The 24,450-nt window shown below is 48.6% G+C and overlaps 1 protein-coding gene across 3 annotated transcripts in view; it reads right to left on the reverse strand.

The window, feature by feature from the left end:
* Positions 1-642: 642 nt before the first annotated feature.
* The window catches only part of SRGAP2 (SLIT-ROBO Rho GTPase activating protein 2), a gene marked incomplete at its 3' end in the record, with an annotated part of 95,507 nt that continues 71,699 nt past the window's right edge, over positions 643-24,450 (reverse strand). For 2 of the 3 annotated variants that reach the window (XM_084275791.1, XM_084275790.1), the window contains exons 11-22: positions 24,341-24,368; positions 22,404-22,428; positions 20,597-20,657; positions 18,401-18,478; positions 16,116-16,250; positions 14,713-14,818; positions 13,882-14,106; positions 10,603-10,682; positions 6,832-7,012; positions 6,244-6,390; positions 3,853-4,180; positions 643-1,026 (exon numbers count right to left, since the gene is read on the reverse strand). In XM_084275791.1, coding sequence (XP_084131917.1) covers positions 643-1,026; positions 3,853-4,180; positions 6,244-6,390; positions 6,832-7,012; positions 10,603-10,682; positions 13,882-14,106; positions 14,713-14,818; positions 16,116-16,250; positions 18,401-18,478; positions 20,597-20,657; positions 22,404-22,428; positions 24,341-24,368 — 1,778 coding nt within the window. Of the gene's footprint in view, positions 1,027-3,852; positions 4,181-6,243; positions 6,391-6,831; positions 7,013-10,602; positions 10,683-13,881; positions 14,107-14,712; positions 14,819-16,115; positions 16,251-18,400; positions 18,479-20,596; positions 20,658-22,403; positions 22,435-24,340; positions 24,369-24,450 lie in introns of all 3 variants that reach the window. The other variant, XM_084275789.1, reaches the window with a different exon arrangement.

The raw sequence follows: 24,450 nt of genomic DNA on the forward strand, positions 1-24,450 counted from the left end.
TGGATGGCCAAGAGCTCTGGCCTTGGAGGGGAGGGGGAAGAGGAGCAAACAGAACCAGGGGATGTGATGGAAGTCGAGACAGACCCTTAACCACCGTGGCACCAGCGGGCGACGTTAATAGTAATAATAATGCACAAGAAACAGGCATGTCCAAGCTCCACGTAACCAGTGGCACCAAAACATGCAATAGACTAAAATCTATCCTATTGTTTCCCTGTGATAAATGAGAACACGGAATATACAAGTCACTACCACCAGTATTCCAAACGGGATGCCACTAAAGACTCCTTCCTGTGGCTGAACACTTGGACAAGGCATCAACTAGAAACCAAGATCCAGCTCATCGCTGTGTGGGTGTTTTCCTCCTCAGCTTCACAGTGACCCGATGCTGGATTCCCTAAAGTGAGCTGTTTCACCTTGAGAGCATCACTGATGCAGGTACGTGGGACGAGGTCGTTACCACTGAAGTTTACTCCCAGGAAGCGCTCCTGGCAGTGAGGAGCAGTTCACAACTAACCTTCAGCAGAAGTTCACCAAAAATCTTTTAAAAAAAATTAGTTAAATAGGAATTTTTAACGTCTTTAAAGGAGTCTCTTCATCTGAAACAACACAGTTATATCCACAGAGCAGCACCGAGTTTGATCAGACAGTACAGGACTTGTCAGCAGGCTGCTGAGATGCAGAGGAGGCAACGCCAGGGCTCGTGGCGTTTGTTTTGGGGAAAACCGTAGGCTTTGGCCGGGTTGCTGGAGGCTTCACCTGGGTGGCCATTTTCACCGACTTCACTGGCCTGAAGGTGCAGGGAATGTCGCCGGCTGTGCTGGCGCTGCGCTGGAAAGGTGGCTCAGTGTCCTTGAGGATCTGAGTGTGCAGGGGGCTGGAAGGTTCAGAGGTGGGGGCCACCACTGGAGACGTCTTCAAAGGCTCCAGGGTGTCCAGGACAACATCTGGCGTGTGCTTTACGCTGCTTTGCCTTTCCAGCTCCCGCAGCTCGTTCAGGGCAGAGTTCATAGTAGCTTCAATGTCCTGCAAGCACAAAAAGAGAAGCTGGGTGGGTAACAGAAGGCAGACACATAAGCACACAGGTGGAAGTCACTCTGAGCACTCTGTGTTCGTTTTCAGCCTGTAAACACCAACACTCACATCAACCGGTGGGTGAAGGACCTTTGGGTGTCAAAGCAAACCCCACGCCAGACCACACAGCACACCAACAACTGGTAATATTTTCCATCAACAGGGAGCAAGTCTACCACACCAGTCTGGCCCTTGACTGGTCCTGACGCTGCCTGGACTTCGGAGAGGAGTACGACCCCAGAACACAGCAACGACCAGAGAAGCAAGTGCTTCCCAGTCTTACAACCCACCCTCCTACTTGATTTGGCATGTGAGATTTGGGAAGGTTAATTCTCAAGGAGAGGACCAGTGATTTTGATGCTGGCTGATGGGCCACAGAGCAGAAGCCGAAATCCTGGTGTGCTCTCACTGCACCACCAGTTCTCCTGCTGCCCAAGTTGCCTTCCCTTCCCCAGGGGGTCTCACATGGGACTCAAAATCTTCGTGCTTTAGAAAACACTGAGGACAGCAGAAACACAGAGAGAAGTTTGAGCTGGCACTTCTCCTTCCTCGTATAAAACACCAGTTATCAACAAATAAACACAAAAGAGAACTTGGGGATTAAGAGGCAGTTCTCCTGCCGGTGCTGCTGCGCAGCCGCGGGTGCAGGGAGCGCAGGAGAGCTCAGCCTTCCTGTGAGTCACGCTTGGCTTGGGCTACTGAGCTTCCTCAGAGGGTTTTTGGGGGGGTGGGGAAAGTAAATCAGTCAAGGAACGGTGGGAGAAGCCAGAGACAGAAACCTGACACCTCCGGGTGTCTCAGGCCAGGCAGATTGTACTTGGGAAGTCAGGGAGAAGATGGGAAGCGCAGGGTGATCCCGAGGCGGCGTTTGAGCAGACACTAAAGGGCAACAAAACACTATCTAACACAGCTTTTTGTCCTCCCTTTCTTTCTCTCCCCTCTTTTCTTTCTCTCCCCAGACTCTTCTCCAGTGCAAACAATGCAGTTAGCATTCTGGCAGGAAGAGGAGACAGAACAACTTCAGTTAGAGCTTAATTGGAAAAACAAAGTGAGTGATTTATGTCAACCCAAGTCTTGGAAGGACAGTGAAATATGGAGACAAAGAACCATGTATTGTGATTCCACTGGGATAAATGGGCTAAAGATGCTCCTAACAGCATAATACAACTTGCCACCAGAGTATGTGTCTCATTTTGATTTGGGTCTTATTTATTAGTGCTGGTTTGTCAACACAAATGGGTTTGGGTTGTGGGGTTTTCTTTTTCCCATGTATCTTCCCCCAGCCTTTAGAAACCTACAGACCCCTGAACGAGGCAGAGAAGTCAGGTCTCTCAGGGCTGGCTTTGTAATCTGAGAGCCAAGCATTCCTTGGCTTTAGGTAGATCCATCCATGGCAGGCTGAGCACAGTTGGTACAGGCAAGATACGTGTGCAGGCACATCTCACAGCTCGGAGGGGGGAAAGGGAAAGGGAAGATCGATCTGCAACGTTTCCTGCACTAGGAGCTGTCACTCCCTCACGCCTGAGCCTGACATTCAATTGTTTCCAGTTTCACTTGTGAAACCACAGATTCAGGGATGTGAAGGCACAGTGGGCGTTGTGAAGAGCCATGTGTCCCTGCTGTGGCAGCTTCAGGGATGTGGGACCAATCTCCGCGGAGAGGGATGTGGAGAACAGGCACAGAGAGCCCGTAACACACCGTGGCAACATTTGCAACGATGAGGAAAAACAGGAACCACCACCTTTCCCTGCAAGCTGCCCAGAAGGACTTTGGGAAGGTGTTTCCCTGCCTGGTCAGCGTGTGGAGCCAGTCCCAAAAGCAGCTGAGCTCTCTGCAGAGCCTGCTCTCAGCTCAGGCACTTGTCTAAACAACGAGCTAAGGAACACCAGGGGTGTTCTGCTCAAAGCTGGTTCCGTGAGCGCACACCAAACCCTGCCAGCACATAAAGATGCCACTGTGAGCCCTGCACAAGCCAGCAGTCTGCTTTTATTTTGACTGCGCTGCTCCATGTGCTTCCAATATCTAACCACAGGCAAGTCTGCCCAGCTGACAGGAGAACCTTACGTTGACACCAAATACTTTGCTTTCCTCATGTCCTGAAGGCATGATTATTTCATTTTACGCTGACAGAGCTCTGGAATCTGTGTAGCCTTCTAAAAAGGACGTTTTTACTAGTGAAACTGAATTCTGAATAATGAGGAGGGCCAAGTTTTTCAGGAGGAAGGACTGGACCTGTTTATCTTCTCTCATGAAAGCAGCCTCAGTGACTTACACAAAGCCAGGCTGAAAGCCTAGACTCAAGCTGAGCTGTAAGCTAACACCGTGCTGAGAGAAGGGAAGGGACACAGATTAAATCAGCCCACATTAAACCATGTCATTAAGGGGGGACCTTATTAATATTTATCAATATCTTAAGTATGGGATGCAGGGGGGAATGGCCAGTCCCTTTTCAGTGTCTGTGGGGACAGGACAAGGGGCAATGGCTGCAAGCTGGAGCACAGGGAGTTCCACACCAACATGGGGAAGAACTTTTCCCCAGTGAGGGTGAGGGAGCCCTGGGACAGGCTGCCCAGGGGGGATGTGGAGTCTCCATCTCTGGAGAGATTCCAGCCCCGTCTGGACACTGACCTGTGCAATATGAGCTGGGGAGCTGCTTTGGCAGGGGGTTGGACCCCATGAGCTCTCCAGGTCCCTTCCAACCCCTGTGATTCTATGATTGTCCACAACATCCTTTAAGTTTCCAAACCAACCCCTTAAGGCAAAACCCCTCCCATTTACCTGTGCAATAACCTCAGGGTCCATGGGCCGGTGGTTGTTGAAGCTCTTGGACCTCCCTGCTGTCACAGTTTTCCGGATCTGAGGGCTGTCTATCCTGTTCTTCAGGGACGAGTGTCGGCTGATAGAATTGAGGCTGCCGTGGCCACTGACGGAGCATTTATCTGGAACCTCCTTGGGAAGACTTTGGCTCAGAATGGGCTGAGATGAGGGTCTGGAACTGGCTATGGCTCCTGGGGAGGCTGGTTCTGCCATTGAACTACCTAGTCCGTGGCTGTCACTTTGACGGAAGGCTCTTCTGATGCTGCCTGACTCTGGTTTCTTTCTTTGCCTTCAGTCACAAAAGCAAAACAAGTCAATACAAGCAGGTACACGTAACGGGCTGCAATTTGAAGACACCCCCCCCAAACCAAACACAGAGGACAAGGGGAAGGAGACATAAAGATACCCAGATTACAAAGGCACCCAGGATTTTAGGCATCATGGCTGAGACAGTGAAATGAGAAGTCATTCCAGTTTAACACTTCTAACGAGTTTCTGGCAGCTGTGCACATTCGCAGCCACCACAGAGAACTGGGATGGAAGGTAATTAAGTTGGTCATGAAGAAAAGAATTTATATTTGAACCAAAAAAAAACAACCCTCTGTGCCATCGACAGGTTTTGATGATGTGTTTTTATTACATTAGAAGAGCAGAGCTACAAGTTTTGACTGGAGGACACAGTATAAGTCTACTAAGCTCCTGGCCCAAGGCATCAAGTTGTTATTTTTCCGAGATTGGCAAGCAAAGAACCTCAAGTTTGGGGTTAATGATCATTTCCAGTACTTGCTGGTGGTAACAGAGGTTTCTTTTTCATTGCTTTCATGAGGCTTTATCTGTGTAGGGCTACAGATACACCAAAGGATGATGTCAAATGGCTGAGCCGGGCCAAACAATTTAGTTTCTACCCCAGCACCATGTGGTCTGACAGCACGACTCCTTTCAAATCATGTGAAGGCCAATGCAGCAGAATACTTTATGCCATAGGTCTGAAGCTTGGCATCCATTATACAGGGAAGGATCCATTTATATATATAGCACCAGCCCCATGAATAACTGCAAGAAAGTGTTAACTCCAGTAGGATTTTGGCATCCAAATAATAATTCAGTGGGTGGCACAACTGTCATTGCGAAACCATCTGATTTAATTTTGCCCAAGTCTGTTCACACATAGGTCAGAAGATTCATTCCTAAAGAAAAAACAACAAAATGAGTCTTATGCTACTATTGCTAAGTATCAGCTTCCCTACGAAAGGGAGAAAGAAATCAAAGTGGAGTGGACATTACCCTGGCTTCTTTCAAACAGTACACACAAGCCCACCTAAACCAGCAGACGGTGAAGCTCTTGTTCATTACACAAATCTTTCTGTAACTGGCACGATGGCTCAGACTAGTAGCACAAAAGAAAGCCTGGATCCCAAGCCGATGCAGATGGACACAACACAGCATCACTGCTGTCAGAGGAGCTCTCTCTGGTCCCACAAGCTAAGGGCCAGGCTCCATGTAGGACATTAGCAGGTCCAAACCTCTGAGGATGCATTTCTGTTAACACCTTTATAAGCTACATTCTGTTTCAGCTAACTGAAGGTTAAAAATATCCACTCCCATAAAACTGTAGTTACCATATTAATCCTTCACCACCCAGGGAGACCCAGGGATATTTAACAGATCAGAAATATAGGGGGATCCGTCTGCTCTAGAATAATTAACCAACAGATCAGGAGGTTTAATCTGCTCCTAAGCTTAATTTCCCAGGTTTTTTATCATACTGAGTGCTGGCTAAAGTAACAATTGCTGGTTGAGGAGGTAGAGTTAGAGCAATGGGGTGGTGTGTGCTGCAAGCATATGGTTAGTAACCTGAGGTGGGAAGCGGAAGAACGTTACGGGCAACGCCAGATGGTGGGACCTGAGGTAGGTTGTTTAGCACAAGGTGTGACTCTAGCTTTGGAAGGAACTGTCCCCCACCCCTAAAACAAACCACATTCAACGTAAACGAGACGGAACAGATCACAGGAGGGAACAAGGAACGAGGAACACAGGACTAAGGGAACTCGCCCGGCCATCCCCCTCCCTTTCTCTGGGTGCTCAGCTTCTGAACCAGGACATATTTCGGTAAAGGGGAACAGATGGTGCCCTGGGGATAGGGAAGACAAGCCAGTGGGATTTTAAATGAGCATTGGCCACACAGGTGACAGAGGGAGAGGACTGCAAAGTGTGAGCGAGCGAGAAGAGGGGGAAGCAGCCAGGAATGGTGGCAGCGCTCCTCAGTTAACCGTTTTCAGGGAGGGGAATATTGTACTGGACTCATCACCAAGACCTTTACAGTTAAGAGAAATAATGCAAGGCTGTTCTTACTTGTTGATGTTTGCAAGGTAAATATCTGCGACGTGACCCCCACTGGGGCAGCTGGCACCAGCTCGAGCTGTCACCTTCTCTTCCGGTGGCTCAGAGTTTATTTCTATTTCGGACTTCGGGCTGGATCTTTCAGAGACACCATCCTCACTAGGAAGGAGGAGGGAAGGAAATCACAACCAAAGCAGGACCAACAGCACTGAATTTCAAGCACAGGACTGTGTATGCAAGCACAGGCACAGGGTAACAGCACCGTGCTAGCATCCTTTTGGGGTTTTTTCAAGGATCATTATGTATTTTTCAAATGGGAGCACCTAATTCCCGTGAGCAACCTGGACACCCCAGCTCTGTGTCTTTTACCAGGCTGGCAGCACCAGACCCATCCTTACATCACACCTCCAGACCCACAGAGGACACCCCGCTGCCTCTGTGGAGCTCTGCTTGCTTCAAGAAGATGCCCTTCTTGCGAGGAAGCTCCAAGGATGAACTCCTCCCCACCCTGACACAAACATTCCATTCCACACCTGAGGGGTTTGGGGCTTTTTTTTTTAAGCAAACCCATCTCAGAGCTGGGCTTAAAGCATAACATACGTGTCTTGAACGACGATATACTGATGAGGAATAAGGCCGTCGATTCCATTGTGGCGTCCCTCCCACCAGTCATCTGAGGCCCGCTGGTAGAGTAAGAGAGAAGCTCCTTTCTTAAAGGACAGCTCTCGTGCCGTCCTGCCCATGTAGTCGAACTTCGCTATCGCTTCTATGGGCTCACACTCTAGGAGAGAGAAGGGAATAAACAACAATTCACTAAACACTTGGCCTCGGGTAAGTATTCCAACAGTTCAAACCTACCATAAACCAGGCTGTGACGGGAGCGTGGAGGAGGGTAAAGCATTGGTTCTTAGAGCATGAGATGCAGAGGGGAACCCCTATAACATGAGGGTGTTGCAATTTCAGCATTAATTAAAGTCTCTACATGGTGGACACGGTCACGTTTTCCAAGTCATCAGCTCACTCACAGCAATTCAAGCGTGCACAGATGAGAGTGGCAACGGCAAAATTAGTAACTCGGCAAAATAGATGAGATTTCAAAGCTGGGTCGTGCTGGGGTGTGTTCCAGGCAGAAATCTGCTGGTGGGACTCCTTCCTAAAGGCAGCTCGAGTGAACCCCTGGGCAGGCTGGGGCCGTTCGGGGCATTTCGGGAGGGAAACACCCTCTGATTCCAAGCGGCTTCAGGAATAAAGCGTCTATTCAGAAGGAAATTCCTGCTGCCTGTGAGGTTCACCTGACCCAGGAGAGCGGATTCTGGCGCTGTGGGAGGCTGGGCTATTCATCGAGCTGTCACAGAGCTAACGAAAACATTCAGTGCCTTGTGCAGCCATCAGGAGAGCAGGCGGCTCCCCCGGGCTCCGTACAGCTGCACTCAGAGCTCCACAACGTGCTCCACATCTGCCTGCTCCTACCTGAAGAGCTCCCAGAAGATCTATAGCCGTGCTGTGTCCGCAGCCAGCCACTAATCCCGGTCCCTGAAGGGCTCTGATATTATACAGAGGGACAAAACGGGCATTTAGACCCTCAGGAAAACCAGCATGAAATTCACAGGGATTATCTTTAAGACTTAGGAAAACCTGCCATTGGTTGAGCCTAAATATATATTAAGCCAGCTCCTGATTCTGGGCAGGAATCAGGGGAATGGGGATGAGCTCAGCCACACAGCCCCAGCAGGCTTCAGCCTCTAATTACTTTAAAGGAGCTTTAACACAGCCAAGAGGACCATAGAAATTGAGTCCTTTCTGGAGAAGGAGATCTGCGGTTCCTCTTCCAGGACAAGGAAAGAGATGCCATTTCATACTGAGATGTGCTCAACACCACAGGAAACTTCTCCAGCACATGAGCCAGCCAGAAAGGGCTCAAAGGCCAAACATGAACCACAGCTTTTACAACTGCTTGGAAGAGCACATGCTCCAGAGTCAGGTCTCCAAGGCAGACCACAGGCAGGTGAGGTAGCAATCGGGCTTGGGAAAATACATATAAAGTGTAAATCCCTCTGCATGAGCTGATGGTGCAGCACACATCTCATCAGCTGGTCTGAGAGACCCATGAAAAGCATCCCCCAAAGAGCCCCATCAGCATCTGTACTTTCAAAGCCTGAAATGACCGAGTGCTGAGGGCCATCAGCCACAAGACCTGCTAGACTGACACCCCCCCCCCAACTATTACCTGCTCCATTACTAAACCAGACCGCTCGTAATTCTGGAGATACTCAAGATCCATCTGGACACCGACCTGTGCGACCGGTCCCAGGGACCCTGCTTTGCCAGGGGGTTGGACCCGATCTCTGGAGGTCCCTTCCAACCCCCAGCTCTGATTCTGATTCTGTAATTCAGTCAAACCCCATGTCTCAGGTAAGTCTGTGAGCATCCTCACTCCAAAGCCCTTACAGCCCTCAGCACCCAGTGAGGTATCTGCAAGGGTGAGAAGAGCCTGGCCCAGGTTTGCAGGTTGTGACGGGCGCTTGCTCCAGACACCCCAAGGCACATAGTTATGGGGTTTGGCTCCTTCATCCTCTGGCTTGTTCCACCCCTGGAGCCAGCTTCTTTGGGACACTGAAGAAATGTCACTGCTGGGTTTGGGTGTCCCCATCCATTCACAAAGGGGACAGCAGTGTGGTTCTGTCAACTCCATCTGCTTCATTAGGAAGCGTTTATTGTTCCAAGCGAGTGCAGCACTCAGGTTTCTTATGTTTCCAATTTGCTTTTTAGGACTCTGGCTTTTGTCCAGAGAAGTGATTTTAGACTAATTTCCAGTAGCTTTTTCCTACTACACTCATGCTCAGAGAAGGAAGCTAAAAGAATGAAGAGCAGTAAGGTGAAGCTGAACATCCCTGCCCATCAGACAGCCTGGGCAGGGATGTTCAGCTTAAAATCTCTCCACCCCTACATATTTTGACCTCTTAGGTCTGTCTCAAACCAGAGCATCCCCTTGCTCGCACAGCGAGGCTGAACATCAGCAGCACGGATGCTCTGCAAAGCAACACCTCTCCCCTTACTCCAAAAGCAATTCCCTCCTTTGGCAAAGGCTGCTGGGCTGACAGTTTAACTTTGGGAGGATGAGGACCAGCACCAGCCTCATGGAAGAGCCTGGGCACATCTGAAGACTGAAGGAGTGAGAAAACCCTAAGAACACCCATCCCACTGAGCTGCAGAGCTGCGCCCGAGGCGTGACGCTGCACAGCTCAATTAGGAGGATGTGAGACTCCTCCCCTCAGCAGACCTTGCTGGTCCCTCAAAGAGATAGAGGCCCAGCTCCCTCCTCTGCTTCGGTGCCAAACGCTCCCTCCCGAGCGCTTCCTATGGAATATTCCGTGTAGGTTGCAGAACTCCATCCAAAACGCCTCCAAACGTTACCTTGCTCAGGGGCCCCACGCAAATCTAGTTCCAGAGGCTGTAAAACCTTGTCCTTCTCTAATCTCTTAACTGCTTATTTTCTCATCATCGTAGCCTTTCAGCCACAAAAGCGAGCTAAAAACCGCACACAGGAACAATGCAAGCACACCCCACAGTGCATCAGCCTGCAGGCTCCAGCCCCGGGCTCTGTGGATGTGGGCTGTGTTAGCCTTTCCTTCTCTGCAGCAATGAAATTGCTCCTTCTTTAGGTAGGAGCTCAAAAGGGACAGGTTTTCATGCATTTTTAAGCAGCTACCACTATTCAGAAAGAACACTCTGTTCAAGACAGACAATGAACTCGTGTTTCATTTCCCTATGCTTTGTGCTTCCTTCCAACAACCTTGGTGAGGAGTCGCTGTGACAGTGCTTGACCTTGGTGAGAGAGAACTGATTTTTCTTCCCCCAGTATTTCTAGCCCTGCTCAACACTGTTCACTCTGGTACTGGCTTGTGCACACCACGAAGCCAGCAGGAGCCCGGTGATGTCACAGGGAAGGTTTGTTAGCAAAGAGGGCAAAAAGCACATGGCAGGACTATTGAGCAAATTCCTAAAGACTGGCACAAAAAAGATGCCACCTAATTTTAAGGGAATGCTGCTGCCTTCTGCTATTGAAGTATCAACAACCAACACCTCAAGATTGCAGCTCAAACTGTCTCAGCCGCAGGCCTGGGCACCCTCCACCTGCTCGGAACAGGGGAGACTTTAAAGCCACTCATATAACTTCTAAAGATCCCTGCTGACCCCAAATGTTTTTACTTCTTTTGGCATCAGATGCTGTAGGTGATGCTTCGAGCAACTGTTGTGATTTAAACTCCACTTTGGATCTAACTTTGAAGTTAAATTACAAGGCACCATCTCCTCTGCCTCCCCCACAGCCGCTCACACCAGTTACCCCAGGAGTTAACAGACTTGGCGTACCATCGTCGCTGGTGTGGTGCTCAGCTGTCACGTCCTGAACAGAGTCTTCTGTTGACGCTCTCTCTCCGTGAGGACTTTCACTACAACAGAAGGAAACACAGTCAGAGCTTTATACTGGTGAAACTCGAGTTTCCTCATTCAGTCTCAGGTAACTCATTTGGTACATCCATATCAGAAGTCAGGATCTAGGTTCCACTGGGACAAGACACGTGGCAGACGTATTTGCACATACTTTAAGCTTGATTTTCAGACACACTCACTAAATGTTATTTCACCCAGCAAACTGAACTTCTTTGTTCATGTTCTCCACACTATCAGGAAAGTCCAGCCTCAGATCCTACAGCCCAGGCCTCTGGAGATGTTCAGAAGTCAGGTAGCAGTGGCACACATTGAGCCTCGCTCCTCTCTGCCGTGCCAGAATTAGTCCCTCAGCTATATTCTTCAGTGCTTTAATTAGCTCATTAGGTGACTGATGAGATAGCTGCCACTTCCTGGGGGAAATTATTTCTCAGCTCATAACGATGTTTCCAGGTCTGACTTTGTCATCTCCCTCCTTCCCTTTTATCACTCTCCTAAATTGTCCCATTGATTTCGCCGAGCGACGCCCGTAGCCAGACCAAGCCCCTGGAGTCTTTGTTTTACAGAGTGCTTAAGCCACCAAGAGTGCTCACTGCTGCTCTGCACGAAGAAAAGCTTGGAAAAGATCAACAGGCAACAAGTGGCAACCAAAGGTTATGTTTTTCTAAGAAGCTACAGCGAGCAGCTCCCCCAGGAAAGGAGCAGAAAGGAAACTGGAAGAGGATCCATTGCGTCTCCCATGCAGAGCTGCTGCCAGCTGGCAGCGCTGCCTGCCCTGCCCTGCCCGCCTGTCTGAGCAGGGAAGAAACCAACACTCCTCCAACCAACTCCTCCTCCCTCTTTGCTAAAGACAAGGTGACCTTTAATCCTCTTCACAGAGAACTCCATCCCTTGTTTTGGCCTTGCAATGGTTAAAGTGAGTGAGCACGGATGCAGAGTGCTCCCGCTTGGGTACCCCACCTCCTGTACTCTTTTAAATAGGAGAAAGAAAGAAAAAGAAGGGGCAAAAAGTGTGGGTAATTCTAGGATCTCATTATGCTTAATCCACACGACAAAGCCACCTTCCCAGTCAGTACCTCAGGAATCAACCTTTCCCAGCCTCAGCAAAGCCTTTACGCTACTTCATAAAGTTTACGGAAGGATTTGAAGCCAAAGGAGGTCCCTGAGGAACGCAGCACTGAGGGCTAAAGTTTCACCCAGACTGTGAAGTAATGTCGGGTACAGCCAGCACTGGGAGCCACCGGCTGCAGAGGCCACGTGCCTCTTCCTATCCCTGCCTCCAGCAGACTTTCCACCCCAAAACCTGTCCTGGCTGCAGGCTCAGTCTCTGTTGTGTGAGCCCCAGGATGCTGCAGTGGGTAGTGCTGGGTTCCACCCTGAGGGCTCTGAAAGCACAGGCAATAGATACCACTGGAGGAAGGCAATGCAAGCTGAGCATCTCTAAGCTGTTTTCTTCCCTGTGATGCTGATGGTCTTGCTGGCTGGTACGCAGCACCCCTGGACTCTCCCCATGCTGGCTCAGATGGACAGACAGATGCGGCAGCGTCCTGGGCTTGACTCAAAGGCTGTGTTTCAATTGAGACTGCAGATGCAGCACAGCCCTGAGTTTGTCATTAAGTCTGAACCTTGCCCTGCCCTCCTCTGCCCGAGGCAACCTGTTCCACAGCTCCTGGGCAGCCGCTGACCCAAAGGGAGCAGTGGGAGCAGAGGCGCTGGGCACAGGAGCTGTGGTGCTGAGCCCAGGAGCTGTGGCGCTGAGCCCAGGCAGGCTCCAGACCCAAGCACTGCCTGTGAGTTCCCAGCACAAAGACTCAGCCCAGCGAGGTGGCAGTGGGTGATTTCAAGCTCCGTTCCCTGGTGAACCAGCTCAGGGGCCAGGACTGGCTCTGCCGCTCGCACACGGAGCCCTACGGGCAGCACCTAACGGCTCTCTGCATACCGGGGCCATGAGACAGGCTGGATGGGAACCAGATGCTCCTTCCCAACTTTAAGCACTCTCCCTTGCTTCCTTCTACCCTCCTCAGGTCTGGGTGGTTTGGAAGGGTGACCAGAAAAACTAAATGCCTCCAGAAAACTGGTACTACCCTTTCTGCCTCCTACACACTCACGTGTAGCGTCACCAACACGTTTTTATTCCCTTCTCCTTATGGCACAAAACCTCTGGTCAAAGTTCGTGTGTTTCCTTAAAGTCAATAAAAATTCTGTGAAGATTTTTTCTCTACAAGTCCCTCACGTGTAACATCAGCTAAAAACATCAGAGTGAAGGGTAAGACTAACAGAATTTCCAAAAGAGGCTCTGGCAAGTCTCCTGCACAGAGTAGTTACTATGGAGTAGTAACTACGGAGGAGCCTCTCCTCACCACATATACATGGAGTGAGCTGATAGTTAAAGCTACCCCAAAACAAGGGTAGCTCTGTCACCAGAGTGACTTCATTAAAAGAGAAGTATTGACTTTAGTGTATGAAAATAATCATTTGCATTCCTGGGACACTGGAGGAGGGAAGGATGGGGAGGGGGGAGAAGCAGGACACGATTTAAGATTCCTCATTTTCAGAGGGAAAGATCAGCTTGGCCGGTAGGAAAGAAAACACCTCCTTTCCTTCCCCCACTCCCCAACCTTCCACCCCAGATGACAGGAGCCGCTCGGGCTGAATTGCTTCCAGATGTGGCTTGCAGACTGAACAGGCGGTCAGGCCTCTGGAGCTTTAAAGCTGGATGGAAACGGTGATTTTGCATTCCTCCCTCTTCCCTCCCCCACCACCAGCGCTGCCCTGAAAATTAAACCCTGCCACAGCTTTCTAGGTTCAGCTGCGAGTGACCCCTGTGTCTGAAGCAAAGGCTGAGGACACTGCAGGAAAAAAAGCAAAAGGAGAGGAAAAAAAAAGATAACAACAAAAAAGGAGATTGGTTTTGGCAGCAACCATGCCAGAACAGCCAGGAAAATCCCCACACAACACAACCTGGCCCTTCAAGGTAAGGTTTGGCATCCCAACAAGCTACTTTCTACCATCAGCTTATGTCTTTTAAGGTGATGACTCTGCAGGGATACCAGAGCCATCTTCTCTTCCATAACAGATTTTTGGAAGGCTGGGCCTGATGCTCCAATCCAGAATTAGGCAGCACAGAATGCTTGACTGCAGCATGCTAATCTGTGAATAATTATCCCCCCTTCATAGTCTCCTCAGAGGTATCCATCATACCAGTAATCCTCTGTGTTTCCACCTCTGCTATAGACTGGGCCCTCCAGCTCCCTCGGTCCTGGGAAGATGTTCTCATGTTGGATGATGATGGTTTTGATCAACTCGTTGACATGAGCTTGGCAAGAGACTTGATCATGACCTTCAGGCACAGACATCAGCGTTGGCCCAAAGCAGATGGCTAAATTGTAGGGATCCATCATGTTCTCTTCACTGAACTGAGATAAACTGCGAAAGACAGAAGTGGGGAGGAGGGTTAACAGCAGAAACCAGCATCAGCATCATCATTATCACCATCATCTGCTAGAGAACACACAGCTGAGCTCAAAAGGTTTGCTTTGGGCTTTCTGTGGCTGAACACTGATGGGCTGGGCCATCCACGTTCTGGGGCTGTGTGAAAAGTGAGATACTGGTGGCATTGCCCAGAGAAATGAAATAGAAACTGCAGAAGGAGTGGGTGCTGACTTTACAAGGGGAGGACACTAATTCTTGCCTTTAATTCTTCTGTATTACTGCTGTTCACAGCCCACTTGCAGTCCAGCACTGAACACCAGAGTTATACCAGGTGCTCTCTGCCCAAGTGCATGTGAGCAAGCATGCAGGTGTTACATCCTTCCTCCCAGGCCCAGGACTTTCTCAAGGGGGGCTTGTTTTGGAACCCTTCCTCAGGATTTCCCAACAAAACTGACTCTTATTGTTTCTACATGGTGCCATTTTTTAAACCACAATTTTTATCTCAGTACATTTTGCCCCAAATTTAAGCCTTTCAGGTACCAGTCAGTGTGTTTACACCAAGTCCCACAGCAGGGCCAGGGGGCTCTCAAGGATACTCACTGATTGAGGAATGCAAAGAGGTATCTCATTACAATCAGAGTGGTTTTGGGCAGGTTGAGAAGCACTTTCCGGATGTGGAGGGCTCTCTCTTGCAAATTATCCATCGCTGAAAGGAAGAACAACACCACAGGGTCAGCCCAGCCCAGCACCAAAACTCACAACCAGGATACTACGAGGTTCCTACGCAAACTGTTAAGAAGGGCAGCAGAGTAGGAGGAGGGAGGAGGGGGTCTGCCCATTTCCTGGCTCCTCCAGCACTGCCCAGCATGGGATGGCAAAGGCTGCACAACCTGCAGGCAAAAGGCTTTGACAATGAAGGTTCCTGAACACGTGAACCCGCGCTGCGAGCTCCTTCCTAGCGTGGGTGCACTGGATGTCATCTGTTTCAATAGCTCTGGCACAATAGCTCATTCAAGTTAGCTTGGAAAGGTGGGTGGCTGAAGAAGAAATCGTATAACACTCAGAGGAAAATTAACATAGTTACAGGGTGAGGCAAAAAGCTCTGTGAGCAGCAGCCTGCTGAGAAACAAGTGGGCAGCATAAATCATCTCGGAAGGGAGAACTGATTTTGGGAAGAGATTTCCTTTTCATATGACGTGAATTCAGCCCTGTAAAGGCATTTATCAGGAGGAGAAATCCATGAGCTGTTTCGGAAGCTGTTATCTTCACTTCAAAGGCTGCACTGCAAAGGCCCTGTCGCTGCTGGGACAACAGAATCCTTCTGCGCCTCCAACAGATGCAGCAGTGGTCAGGCTGTTTAAAATGAGGTTGTTCACAGACAAAACCCCACAAACAACCCTCTGCCCACCAGAGCCAGTGTTCAAAACCATCAGAAATGTTAAGGACTCGACTGTGACCACCGTGGGGATTGATGCCTCTTAACAGGGGGCAACAGAGTGCCTCTGACAGCGACGTTGACAGGTCTATGGCTACTGCCCTGCCAGCCAGCAGCCTGGCAGCAGGGATGCACCGTGTGTGTATCCATGCTGGGGACAGCACATGGTGCATGAAACACCACTGGCAATCCCTGCTTCAGAGGGCACTGGGACACCTTCTCATGAGAGGCCTTAAAGATCATTTTTCAGGAGCAGAGGGGGTTGTTTTATTCTGCTTTAAAAGCCTCCTGTCACGAAGCCCTGTCCCAGAAAACTCCAGGACACAGCCCTTAAAATCTACTTATTTCTATCTCCTTGTTCATTCATTAAAAAAATCACACACACGGGATGGCTGTGACCAGGGAAGTGCCCGAGCTTCAGCTAAGAGACAAGGACACCAGTGCAATATAAACCCAACTGAAGTGACCCCAAAGATGCCAGTTTCGGAGTCAGGAAAAAGAGGGAGAAGAGGAAAGTGGGACATTAGAACAATTAATCATGTTTCTATTCAGATCTTCATATACTTACTGACACAGGCAATCAGATCATGGAAGATATCCTTGGGGAAGAGAGGGTGCTCCAGCCCTCGAAAATAGAGCTTTAGAACTCCTGCTATCGAATCCATGTCGTGGTCATTCTGGTCTCCAGCCAATGGATCTTCTCCTTTGTGACAAGCAAAGAAAAACAGGCAAGAAAAATCAGAATACTGGTGAAAAATATCAGCCTGAAGGATGTTCCTCAGCTGGAGCAAAGGATTTCTGTGGCACAAGTTAATCCCACCTACTCCAACTGCACTACTACCAGCGTGAGGCAGGGAGAGAGCTCTCCTGTGCATTGCAGTCGAGAAGGGACGCCTCTGGAGCCATCCCCAGGGACAGAATCACAGACTGGTGGGGTTGGCAGGGACCTCTGGAGATCACTCAGTCCAAGCCCTGCCAGAGCAGGATTCCCTCGAGCAGGCTGCACAGGACAACGTCCAGGATCACAGGGTTTGAATGTGTTCAGAGAAGGAGACTCCCCAACCTCTCTGGGCAGCCTGGCCCAGAGCTCTGCCACCCTTCCAGTAAAGAAGTTCCTCCTCATGGTTAGGTGGAACTTTCTGTGGACAAGTTTGTGCCCATCACCTGTTGTCCTGTCCCAGGGAACCACTGAAAAGCAGAACCTGGGGCAGCTTTCCATCAGGCAGACTCCAGCCTGTCACCGGGGCACCTGGCTCACACCCACAGAGGTGGTGTTGCTCCTCCAGCAGTAGTAACACTACCAGGCTCTGCTCTCCAGTATAGGTGTGACCCTCACAGATCCACCAGAGAGGTGAGCATCACAGGAGCAGGTCTGTCTGCACACTGACGGCTGGAGAGCAGGTGGATTCGGTACCCAGGGGACAGGGCACCGAGCATCACATGCTTGGCACAGCAGGATGCCAGTACCTGCTGTAGAGCTGGTGTGGGGAGGGAGTGTGTCTGGGACAGGCAGCTCGTCACTGCAGAGACCCACACACAGTTTGGCTGCCTTATGAAAGGAGAGAGGGCTGCTTAAGGAGTTGCTCCCTAGGGAAAACTCCCTATCAGATATAATTAGATTTAATGATGGGGCAATCCTTAAATTGAAGCCATATATATCCATTATGTGACTGAAATTACCAAAGCTTGCCTATTATCTTAATAACACACAGGATAATAAATGGCCCACTACAAACCAGAGCATTATCCTTGATATTAACTGCCACCAAGGGTTCTGGATGAAGTAATAAACTGCAGAGACATTATTGTTAACTTTGTCAGTTCTGTGTATCACGTGCTGTACAGAGACAAGTGAGATGAAGGAAAAAAATAAATCTCTTTTTTATTTCTGCATATTAGTGCTGGAACAACTGGCTGCTCTCCCAAGACAACTGGGATTTCCTTTTATTTAAAAAAAATAAAAGTTCTTTCATTCTAATGTCAAGCCTTCACCTGCAGCCTATGATACATGTTTCTGCTTCCTCTATTCCTGAGGGTTTTAATTCTTGGTGGATGGTGGTGAAGACAGATGAAATTAGGTACCACATTTCATGCATGTGCATGAAACTCTTCCCAAAAGCAAAATAACCTTGCTGTGCTTCAGTAACTGCTGGTATCTTCCAGCAACACACATAGAAACACAATATCTATATTCCTTTGGAGTGATGTACTCAGGGAATTAGCAGGAACCCTGTTGTCTTCAGTCACCCAAGCAAGACCAGGGAGATGGGCTGCAAGGACTGCCTGAAGGACAAGCTCCCCTGAACCTGCTCTGCTGGGGAGGTGATGAGTCAGGAGGCTCCAGCCACCCTTTGCCTTTGTATGGAATGGTTCTTCACATAGAAAATCAACCCTCTTAAAACCTACGTCAAGTTAACAGCGTCTTGAAAGTTACTCTCTCCCTTGCTGAGACTCAGGATAGATAAACACAGCCAAGCTGTGCCCTGAGACATGGGGAACATGGGATTTCATCCTTGAGCAGCCAGCCTATTCCCAGACAGCTGGGGGAGAGGGTAGGAAAATGCAGTTACACCCACTAATGAAATTCTCTCTATCCTTTAGTGTTACAAACAATCAATAAACTATCAGACATGAGGGGAGATTGGACTCAGAGTATTTATTATACAGAGACTCCACAAGGTATAAAGCATAAAGCCGAGGGACTGAGTGTTCAAGGTTAATGAGCACTAGAAAAGCATTTGGGCTAGAATTGCTGAGAAAACCCCCAAAAATCAAAGGAAAACACAGCCAGGTGCATGCAGAACACACCACGGAATCAAACACATTGGCAAGAGTTGCAGAGATCCTCCTTACCTCTCTCAAACGCGTTTTTTATGTCATTCACTTCAACCTGTGACCCAGACACTCTGAATATCCCCTCGTGCTGCAAACCTGTAAGACAAGAAGAGATGTCAGGAGTGGTGAGATAAGATAAGCTGGCACCTTCATCAGCTACAGCACATATGATAAGGGAAACAGGCAACACGGGCAGGAGTAAGCTGTGTGAAATGCTGTCCTTCCCTTCCACGTCCAGGCACATCCAGAACAACAACAAAACTCAGAACCACAGAGAAGAAAGGAATATTAACCCCTCTGAAAGCCTAAGTGGGTTCTATCAGCCACGTGTGTTATCTTCTATGCCCAAGGATCCCCAAAGGATTTTACAGCCCAGAGAAAGTCATAAACTAGCGGTGGCTCAGCCAGCAGTGACACACAGCAAATTCCAGGAGGAAGCAGCTTATTTAGCAAGAGTGATACTGCAAAGGCCCTGAGCAAATCAGCCAACTCCAAAGGAAGCATTTCATTACCCCAGCACCACCTGCTAGCTGGGGTTGAGGAGGGTCCTGAAGACATTCCTGCTGAAAAGTAAGCCTTTGCAAGGTCATTAAAGCAAATTATTGAGTAGATGAGATCACAGAATCATAGACTGGCATGGGTTGGAAGGGACCCCAAGGATCACAGAGTTCCAACCCCCTGCCACAGGCAGGGACACCAACCTCCAGGCCTGGAGCTACACAAGGTTGCCCAGGGCCCCAGCCAACCTGGCCTTGAACACCCCCAGGGATGGGGCACCCACCCCTCTCTGGGCAGCCTGTTCCAGCCCCTCACCACTCTCTCATGTTCCAATAGACTACTGCATCGTAACAACGTCGTTGGTACACCTAAGATGAGCAAGAGCTGTTACAAAGCAACTAAGGAACAGCGTAGGGAAATCAACTCCCGTTCATCCAAAGCCTTTCACCATGGAGTTTCTGAAACCAGGATTGCTTGACTTACAACAATGGCTACAAACTAATAAACTCTCCTGGATCTGTGGCTTCTTTAATTCCATGTAAGACAAGGGAATGAAGCCTTTGTGGGACATGGCTGTGGCTGGTAGCTGTGACACACAGAGCTGCGAGCAGTGGAAAGAAACAACCCTGAGTGCAGGGAAGCGAAAGAGAACACGCCAGTCATCCCACAACATTCATCCCAAGGCCATCCCTATCCCAATGCCATCCCCAGCAAAGCCCTCAGAAACGTCAGGCTCCCCCTGACAAAACTCAGCCCTGCAACACCGAGCACGTCAGACAGGGAGGTTTAGGATTCCTGCTCCCTAAAAGTGGGTTTGCTGGGGAAAACCACGCTCCTCCTAATGACACACTGCACCTGCCAGGTTCAGAGTCAAAATCAGTTGAGGCTGTTGGAAAATCCTTCTGGAGAGGAGGCAAACCCAGGGATATAAGTCTAAAAAAATAAGGTCTCCCAAGGGCCCTGATTTGGGTCAGGTTGTGATGTGCTTTCCAGGGGTTTTCCAGGAAATGCCTGAGTTTGGCCCTAGTGAAGGATCACAGCACTGGGTTCTTCCAAGTGATGATGAGAATGGGCCTCCAGATTATCATTTCTACAGTGGTAATTAAACAAGGAAAATGAAACGGGACCAGCATCTTGGTTAATGAAGATAAATTCAACCCCTTTCTGCACATGTTAATTAGCAGCTGCTTCACGTGCTGCCAACAAATGATATCGATTAAAAATGAAAACAAATTACAATAAACATAAAAAAACCTTTCACAGCACACCAGGCTGTGAATTTAACCTTTGAAACAGGTAGGAATCGTCTCATCCCAGCAAGAAACAATTAATTCACTACTTGACCTCCAGTATTCAAATACTTCAGAGTATTCCCCCTCTTCTAGGGAGGACATGAGTATTGTTGGTGAAGGCCACACTTCAGGGCTGAAAGCAAGGTGGGTGGAGGTGAGGCATGAGTGGTAGCTAAGGATGGGAATGTTATTTTAGAAGAAACAAAGGGATCTTGTTGGAAGAGCATCATCTGCAAGGTCAGTAATTCAGAAATCAATCACACCAACAATACAGCCAGTCAAAAAGTCACTGCAGTCACTTTGTATCACGGTTTCTTGGATTGCTCTGCACAAGCACTGCATCCTGAGCTACTCTGAGTGATTTTCCAGAAGGCTTCTGCATTTCATAGAAATATCAGAGGGTACCTTGTGTCCAGAAACTCACCGTGCCTGCTAATGAACCGTATGCAGCTCTCCACGACCAGGGGGATGGCTTGGGAGGAATCCTGCACAGAGACATTCAAACAAGGAGCAGTCAGAATGCAGAGAAGGGGACATACACACTAAATAAAGCAAAAGCATGGGAAGCAAAGCTGTTCTCATCTGCCACACTCCACGTCCATGTGGTTCCAGATGTGCTCAGTAAATAGCACATCAGTTCCCTACGGTCACAACCCAGTCAATAAGGTGAGAAGGCGCCGTGCAGTCACCAGCCCAAGGCCCTAAACCCAGTAAAACCTTTTAGATTGCCAGTTTCCAGCTTGAACAGCATTAATTGAGATTTTCAACAGGGAAACATTTTCCACTTCCCTACTCTCTGCTTCACAGGATCACACATTACTGTGACAGCCCAATTTCTGCAGCGTCTGCAGTTACTCCTCCCATTTTGGGGAACAGCAACTAAGCAACACAAGTGCTGCTGTTTCCTTAAGGTCAGATGCCAGAGATTAAAATTACCATGGAAATAAAACTACCAAGTTGCTGTTTATGTATAGCCTCTTCTATGGCTGTACCTAACAAGCAACACCTCTAATTTCTATCAAAATGCTCTCTTGTTTGGATGCTATCGCATCACATTGCAATCAGATCAAAAAGATGCCAGTCCTCTGCTCATATATATGTATGTATGTATATATGTATATAACATATACATATATATAAGTATATTAAAGAGTTAAACCCTTTTCCTAAGTTGCTTAGGTTTAATGGTGGGTTTTGTTTATTGATGTGTCAGAACTTGGTCACACAGCGACAATAATTTCTCTACTAATTAGCCACAGCCAGTTAGATCGAGTTGTCTCTATGCTGTATGGGCCACCCCCAATTATGAACACTTCAGAAGGCATCCTGCTGCCCGACTGGCCCCTGAGGACATGCTTTATTAATAGTCATCCAGACAGCATCATAATCCCTCCCCCAGACTTATTTCTGAGTGTGACAGGAGGAACGCAAGGGGAAGCACAGAGTCTGGGTCCCCAGCAGAGAGAGAACTCCCAGAGCAGTCATGCTACTCGTGAAAGTGGCAGTCAAGGCTCACACATACTCATTTCCAGCACAGGGAAGGACCAGTTTTAGACCATAATGGAACAACCATCAAGCTCAGACAACGAGAAAGTTTTGACTCTGCACACTAAACCCACAACTCGCTTCATTTCCAACACACAGAGATCCTAAAAGCTACCAAGCAGCACCCCAAGACACACTGTATGGAATGAAACTCTAAGCCAAATTTTGTCTTTACAGGATCAACAAATACTTCTGTTTTTTCCCTTCTATCTCAAAGAAACACATTTTAGCCCATCAGATACTGAATATTATCCACCACGGCCAGGGAAACAAAGCATCCCTGTTGTGTTTGACAGCACTGCCGTGGGACAGCAGTGGAAATAAAGGGAAAAGGGACAAAGAAACAACAGCATGAGACCCATAAACCACGGCTGCCCAGACAGCTCGAGGCTGCTGGGCATTTTTGGTGCCAGGTCTGGCGAAACACAGAGCAGAATGATTTTCCAGTATTGCCAGAGAGGATGAACCGAGGCCATGCATCCAGTGACTGAACGAGCACACCCCAGCTCCAGCTGAGCAAGACCAAAAAGGTCAGTGTAAGAGATGGAGGGAAGGATAAACTAACTTACTTCCTTCCTTCCTTCCTCCCTCCCTTCTCCTTTCTTCCTCCCTTTTCCTTCCCTCCCTCCCATCCCACCCCCTACACACACACATCCCTTCTCCATACCAAAGGGAACACTTATTACCTGCTTCCTTACGGTGGAGCTGCGCCTGCCACTGGTCAGATCAGAACCACCCATGGGTGCAGGAGGGAAAAACAGAACAGAAAAAAGTCAAGACAACCCTCTACAACCCTCAGTTTGTTCATTCATATTCCCAACCACGTGTGCTTTGCAGCAGGGGGGGGGGAAGAGCCAGACACAGGAGTCAACCATTATGGCTTAGTCTCAGTCAATTTATGGAAGTTCAGAAAGATTTTTAAGTGACTTTAAATCACTAAAAACCTCAGACAGACACAGGAGGGCCCACTGCTTTGACAACACATCACCCTTGACATTTTAATTCCAGCCACATGGAAATGTCTAACACAGGGGCTCCTCATTCAAGATGAGGTTTGCCATGAACTGCACAGAGCTGCTCTCTGAAGGAGCTGGGGTCCCACCGTGCTCTGAACAGCTCTGAGGAGTCTTTGTTAAGAGTTTCTGATACCACTTCAAATAAACAAGTAACACAACCCCCTCAGAACACCAGTGCACGTTAGCCAGGCCAAGCCTTTACAGCATCAACCACCACGGTCTCGTTTCTGTTGGTAGGCATTAATTGTAGAAAAACAGGAAAAAGCCTTCCTTCACAGGGATTGTTCCCCTCAAAATTTATCACCAGGGTTTGAAATTCCTATAGTTTCTTGTAAAAATGAAAGCACGAGAGATAATAGGAGAGAGACCCTAATGCATCATTCTGAGCCAATTCCCTGCTAGGGCAGATGGCTGCTGAATTATAAATAAGGTGATTAGAACTGTGATTTTTTTTTTTAAAAAGACTGTGCAATGTGTTAATTCAGGGGAAATTCCTTTTATAAAAATCAAAAACACTGAATGGGGGGAAAAAAAAAAGAGAAGCAATCGGATTCCATGGGCTGTCACAGACAATAAGGTCTATTTTAAACTATTAGCAGTAATGATTCTTTGATATTCAAAATTGTTTCATGATGAATAATATTTTATTATTACAGATGTCAGGCTTTAATTAGGACCTGTCAGCTTTGCTTTGCTGTAAGGAATGTGAAAAGTAGTAATGACTCCAGCTTGGTAGTAATCACCTTCCTTTTGTTACCAAGGCAGGATGATGCACAGCCCCTACTCCAGCTCCTTGTGCCCAGCAGAGCCCCCTGAATCCATCACTCCAGGGATGAAGATTTGTTATGTTTTATGAAAATCCCATCAGGAGAAGCTTAGTTATGACTCTGTGATTGCTCCTAATTATAAATGAAAAGTTTATTCTCCATGATCTCTGTACTGCTGCAGTCCAGTTCCATGGCAGGGAACGGGAGCATCCGTGGGATGAAGGGTAAATCCCAACGCTGATGCACGTTGCTCAGCCCCACACACCAACCACGTGGATAAACCCTGCAGAGTCACTGGGTCCACCCCTTTGGGAGGAACGTGTTTACAAAAGCCTGAGTTTGAAGAACACATCTCTGGGTGCCAGGTTAAACAGCTTCTTACCCCTCACCATCCCCTGGATTAAATGCACCAGGGGGAGAAGCAGCACCAAGACCTCCACACACCCATTTCTTTACCCCTCCCAGGGTTATTTTTAACACCAATCGGTTCTCCAGCCTGTTGCAACAAGCACAGCCAGGACTGTGCTTGTACATGACTGTGCTGTACAGCAGCAAGCAAGGAGAGGTGTTCCAGCAGGTGCAGTGGCAAGAGAAATACTCTGTACTCAGCTGAACAGAGGTCACCCAACAGGTGTATGAGCTGCACCACCACCCCACACTGATGTAGGTACTAGTGATGGGATTTAAAGCATATTAACCAGCAGGAATTTGTTTATACATTAGCTAAATTACTATATTTTTCTAACAGATGCATATCCTGGGCTGGTAACTGGTCTGGAATGGCTGTGACCGATTTGCATCATGTTTTCCTTAAGAACCGATTCCCTGAGCCGCACCTACCTGGCGAGGGAGCAGTCAGTCCTCTGGCCTGTCAAGAAGACAAAGAAACACAACATTACAGGAGAGAAATGGAAAAATACCTTTAAATGCTTTGTAAAGCCAGCTTTGGA

This window comes from Gallinula chloropus (assembly GCF_964237585.1).
Source record: "Gallinula chloropus genome assembly, chromosome: 27".
Taxonomy (NCBI): domain Eukaryota; kingdom Metazoa; phylum Chordata; class Aves; order Gruiformes; family Rallidae; genus Gallinula; species Gallinula chloropus.